Here is a 5681-nt window from a genome sequence, read left to right as displayed (position 1 = left end):
GAGCGGTTTTACCGTTTGTTTTTTTCATTCGAAGCGTCATTTTCAAGAGAGAAAATATATTTGCAATAAAATAGAGATGAGCTTACGCAACCCATTAATCGAGTAAAATCTAATTACGTAATGTTAAATATTCATATATTATATTTTAATTTAACATACTAATTAAGTATATGTTAATATCGTTATCTTGCCACAAGCCGTCCTACATTAGTCGCTATGTATTAATATGTAGCATATAATATATGTGCGTATAAAGCTAATATTTAATAAATGGCAATCCGTTCGCGCGCTTTTCTTAATTTCTGATAATATTTTATCGCAAATATTGTATTTGCTTGATCAATCGAATAAGCAAATATTTCGCGATTTACATAACTTTTAATGATAATATAGCACTGCCTCATTTTTTATGTTTGATTGTGTGTGCATGCATGTATGTTGATGGGCCACGATGACAAACGATTATTTAACGTCAACGACTATTCCAGGGTTAAATTCAGAAAGTTTCGCACGAGACTCTCGCGTTATGAATATTCTATATCGGTCATTACATTACTTCCGCAACGTGTAATTCATTTTGGCGCGGTTTCGAATAATTTCACGACGTTTTGCATTAATAAAACGGTCGCTCGGCTCTCGTCGATTTATGGTTCATTTCTGTAGAGTGCTCCGATGGAACGCTCCGAATCTCGCGGTTAGTTTTCCTTTTTTTCTTTTTTCTTTTTCAATAAAATATGCCAAATACATCTCCGCGTTGTTGTAACAAACGTCTAATCGATATTCAATCTCCTGTTCGGCAAACGTCCTCGCGTTTAAATATGTCAGTATTCATCCGTCGTTCGCGACAAAAGAGTCAGTCGCAAACATAAATAATACTATATTTATTTAATAATTTTTTTATTGCATATAGTAATTGCACGCTCATTTATTAATAACAAAATATTACCCGTAATACATACTTTAATCAGCTGAAAAATTCTGGGATAATTATTCGACGTTCGTTTGAAAGCAGCGCGTAAAAAATTATTGTTATCGTCATAAAAATTGCAAGCTGGATATTTTCCACTTCGATGTAAAATTTCGTTTTTCTACTCGGTATTTCGACATTATTATTATAACATTCACGCGCGTATTCCGCTTTTGTTGCGTCGTACTAAATATAATTTTGCGATGCATGTAATATTCGGCTTAAATTAGATTACTGGCACGAGTCTGATTCGATAATATGTACGGTGCGCTTGGTTTAGTCGTGTCCTAGTTATTTTAGCCGGAAATTTATCCCAATGATAATCAAATTATTGCAGGATCGTTTACCGCAAAACTTAAAAACGCAGGAGGATCGCTGATATAATTTTGTAATCCGTAATACATGTATGTATCTACGGAAATATGAAATAATTGTTGTGCGAATAAATTGTACGAGGTTATTCTGACGAGTTAACGACTTTCTAAACCTAAAGTAATAAATTATTGTATTTATAGAAAGCATCCGTACGTTTTGATACTAATTTGAATCAGATTAATGTTTAATCGGCTCATGCTTTATTTTAATGTAATTGATAAACAATTAAAATGCTATTTTAATAATTGTTTTTGCAATGCTTGATCTTACTAATTATATTATCATATTATTATATTGTGCAAATAACAATATTTAGGCAAATTGTGATATTATATTATAAGTATTAATAATATATAATTTTTTATTATATATATTGAAAAAAAATGCAATGATAATTGACGGATAATTAACGGTTTTTTATACAAATTGCATAAATTTTTATAAACCTCTTTTATATTTTCTTCGAGAGATGAAACAAGAACAAAAAGCCAATTATTTTTTGCTTAACTCATCGTTAAGATAACCGCTCCGGAGTACCGTTGCTTTTCGACACACGCGAATGTTGTTAGCGTTTACTCTCGAGTATTCACTGCTCAGAGCGCTCACGCAATTCAAGCATATTCTATCAGTTAGGATTAGGACTTAAACTCCGTTCGATGGAACATGAAATTTGTGCACCGCAATGCTGATCAATCGTTTCCGACATCTCGTTTTGCTCGGTATTCTCGTGTTTCGTTTCGGAGAACCGACAAACTCGACGACATTCCCAAACGACTCGCTTGTGAGGTCCGAGAGAGAAGCTGGCATTAATTATCTAATATTCCCTCAAGGCAGCAACGTTCAAGTAAGATAAACTTTCATTTTACATACATATATTACAAGGAGAGAAGCGCATTCTCGCTAAAATGGCAATTACGGTCGCCTCTTCTCGCGTCAAGTCCGCGAATTTGCGATGCATAAACTTGGGAGATGTTAGGCAAGCGTAAAAGCACCTGTTACACTCGCTTTGAATTCGGAGAGTCCGTTATTAAAATGAAATCATAATCTTCTTGTGTTTTTGTTTTGACGGAACGCGCCAGACAGGTCGATACGCGAGCCCGTGTAAAGGGTTTCGCCTTGTGCAAAGTTGTATACCATGGCGCAACATAAATTTTCGATATAGTTTAGCTAGGAAAGTTTCATATGCTAAATAAAACGTAACTTGCTTTATGCATAACGTTTTAAAAGACTCTAATAAGCGCAGCAACCTCCGCAAGTAATAGCAAACTACGTAAAAGGCAGAAATATTAATCTGAGTAACGCGTATATAACAAGTAAATAATTAATTTAAATATACGCCGCGTTCAATATACACTAAATTATACAGGATAATAAATTAATTACTTAGAAAGTAAGTTTTATTTAATCAGCACTAGTAATCTATTTTTTTCTCTCACTTTTTTAGATTAAATTTTTTATTTTAATGTATTATTACTTTATTCTCCACTCGATTTAATAAAAATTAATCTCCGTATTTACCTTCTCGTTTCTCTTTTATTTGTTCACTGTATTACGTAGCTCGTCTACTGCCTAACCATGGGCACGTATTCGAAGCCCCAAGGAATCTTCGTCATCGGTGTCACCGCCGGGCTGGCGTGGGAACTACCCCATAGAAATACCGTGCCATACAGAAAGCCAGCCGAGGTTTATCATCGTCGAAGCAGAAGAGAATTATATCGTAAAGTGGAGCTAATGCTAAGAACGTGAGTAAGGAAGACAGACGAGGAGAGAAAACTAACGACCTTTTTCTATCTCTCTCACTCTATATACATTATAGTATTATAACTGCACGGACGGACAAGATCACATAAATTAATAATAACGTAAAAGTGTCACATTACTTTTAATATGCGACAGAAAAATCGAGATTACTGCTACTCCCACGATTACGCGATATTTCGTCATCCATCGGGAAAATCAATTATTTCATCGTTGCATTGCATTTCGCGTCTGACTCTATTTCGTTTTTCTCTACTGATCAGATTTATTCTTCTTTTCGATAAAAAGTCCGTCGATGGAAAAATGGTAATTCTATTGAACGAGCGCGCGAAGGGTGACTTAGGGTGAGATTTTTGCTTCGGCAACTTGTCGAGTAAGAGTTCGTTGTCTTCCAATACGAAGGAAAATAGAAGCGAACTTATTATATCGAGGAAGAGCCGCCTTTCTTATCTTGACATTGAGAAAATGTTTCCATTTTTCGAAGCGAAGAACGATTCTCGTTTAGGAGCGATCGGAATCGCGCGAGAAGAATCATAAAGCTGGGAATTTAAGGCAAGATGATATTCATCTAGTATACATCCCCTCCCCCAACGTAATCGACGTTCCTTGTTCGACGGCTACTCGCGTCACGCGCTCGCATGAAAACGTGAAGCTCTCGTAAAGCTCGACCGCGCACGCGAGCGTGACCGTAATAAGATTATCCGGGAAATCCGGATAACACACTGGCCGTGGCGAAACACGCGCGACGAAAGAATTTCACGGCTGGATGGTTGCGGCAGAGAAACGCTCTCCAACTCTCGCTACGACGATAATTTAGGTATAAGAAACGACGCACAATGCGCGTTCGCGAGTGGATTAAGAGAAGCTTCCTCGATCAATGCCACCGTGAAAGTTCTATGCTTGTTCACGCGACAAAAACGTGCTCGGAGTCGATAAATGATTTCCTTTCGCCTCGTTTGCCGAATTATTTCTTGAACGTGCTAGGAATAATACTTTGGAAAAAGTCATTAGTTAAGTCAATCTTTATACCATATGACGTTACGTCCGTCGAACGATATCGTCGCGGAGGACGATTGTTGGAATGCAGATGTTTTATCAGGGAGCAACTTGCTCTTTAGGGAGAACCGGGGTGAAAGCAATTATAGAAAGCTGTTAGAGGAGCACTTGAATTCGCTCCGCAAAACAGTGAACAATTATGTGAGAGCGGGAGAGCGGGTATTTTAATGTAATCTCCGATTAAATCGGATTTTCGATATAATTGCAGCGCGTTGCAGCGATGACGTTCCACAAAATCGAATAAATCCCGGCGCGAAAAGCATCAGAAACTAACCAACGTTCTCGCGTCGCGAAACACGAAGGGATGACGCGAGAATCGCCGCCGCGAGCTCGCGGTTTTATTTCGCGAAACGCATACGCCGCGGAGAAATATATGGGGCTGTCGCCGTTTGACGCACGCTCAGCCACGTAAAAAAAATTGCACGGCATTATTCTGGCGAACGATGCCCGCGTACTTGCGATACTTTATTCCGCGCGTCGCCCCCGCGATGCGGTTTCGTGGACGACCATCCTCAGCATTCAGCATCCAACCAACCAGTCAGTCAGCCAGCCAGCCGGCCATGGAATTGCACGGCTTAGAGAGCGCGGCTCCGTCGTCTTAAGACGTCCTCGTCGAGTAATCCGCGGGAATAAAAACGACCGTTATTAATTTTGATTACCCGAGGGATCGTATTTCATACGTCACATGCGGACGACCGAAGATTATCGTTGACAAAATGGTACGCGAGTCCGGAGGATCTACGGAAAGAAAATTAAGCGCATTGTCTCTGTCTTCGGTCTTGTCTAGATTGGCGGATCTTGATGGATCTCTTTTTGCCGACATTCTGTTAGAATTACGTTAAACGCAACAAATGTTCCATTGATATTTAAACCTCTAATAAAGATTCGCGTCGCATTCCCGACGAACTCGACTAATCTTAGCATGTGGATGTTAATGGATTAAAAAACTCGCGAAAGGATTTATTACTCAAGTATAGACATTAAAAGGAAGCTTCGAGAGATTCCGGCTCGTCGATCCCACTAACATGCCGGGGTAAAATCCCGTTTTGGTGCGGATAAATCATCCCTCCTCCCTCGCGAACTGTCGGGTATTTGCAACCCTCTCGATCGAGACGTATGTATATACGTTCTACCAATCTACTAAAGTTTCGGTTAAGAGTTGAGCAGCGGGATTAATCCTGGGTGAGACGGTTACTCTAATTCTAATTGCGCCGAGCCATAGCCTAATTGCCAGTGCTTGCTCAGCGAGGGTGGAGGCGGCAGGAGGGGGGCAGACGCGAAACGACGGCGCGCGGTTGTTTAGCATACTGTACGGAGAAGAGACGGAAGGGGGGAGGGAAGGGGACGGGAACGAGGGCTCATTGTAACCCCCGGGTTTACAGTGAAACGTTTCGTGCACGGCAATATCAACGCGCCCCCCCGGTATTATCGCGAACTTAATGAATAGACTGCCGACTCTCGGGGCGAGACCGACAACGATAACGAGGATGATAATGACAAACGACCGCCGAATTACACCGCTCTT

General features: G+C 40.0%; 2 protein-coding genes across 2 annotated transcripts in view; one reads left to right on the top strand and one right to left on the bottom strand.

The window, feature by feature from the left end:
* The window catches only part of LOC115235330, a 108108-nt gene that overhangs the window by 70822 nt on the left and 31605 nt on the right, over positions 1-5681 (bottom strand). The window lies entirely within an intron of this gene.
* LOC115235328 overlaps positions 2025-5681 on the top strand; it is a 4362-nt gene continuing 705 nt past the window's right edge. Inside the window, exons 1-2 of the mRNA XM_029807030.1 lie at positions 2025-2186; positions 2900-3084. Of these exons, the coding sequence (XP_029662890.1) occupies positions 2025-2186; positions 2900-3084 (347 nt within the window). The remainder of the gene's footprint in view (positions 2187-2899; positions 3085-5681) is intronic.

The sequence above is a fragment of the Formica exsecta genome, unplaced genomic scaffold (genome assembly GCF_003651465.1).
Source record: "Formica exsecta isolate Colony F162 unplaced genomic scaffold, ASM365146v1 scaffold218, whole genome shotgun sequence".
NCBI classification, from domain to species: Eukaryota; Metazoa; Arthropoda; class Insecta; order Hymenoptera; family Formicidae; genus Formica; species Formica exsecta.
Note: the sequence above shows the minus strand (reverse complement) of the source record. Positions and strands in the feature narration are given on the sequence as shown.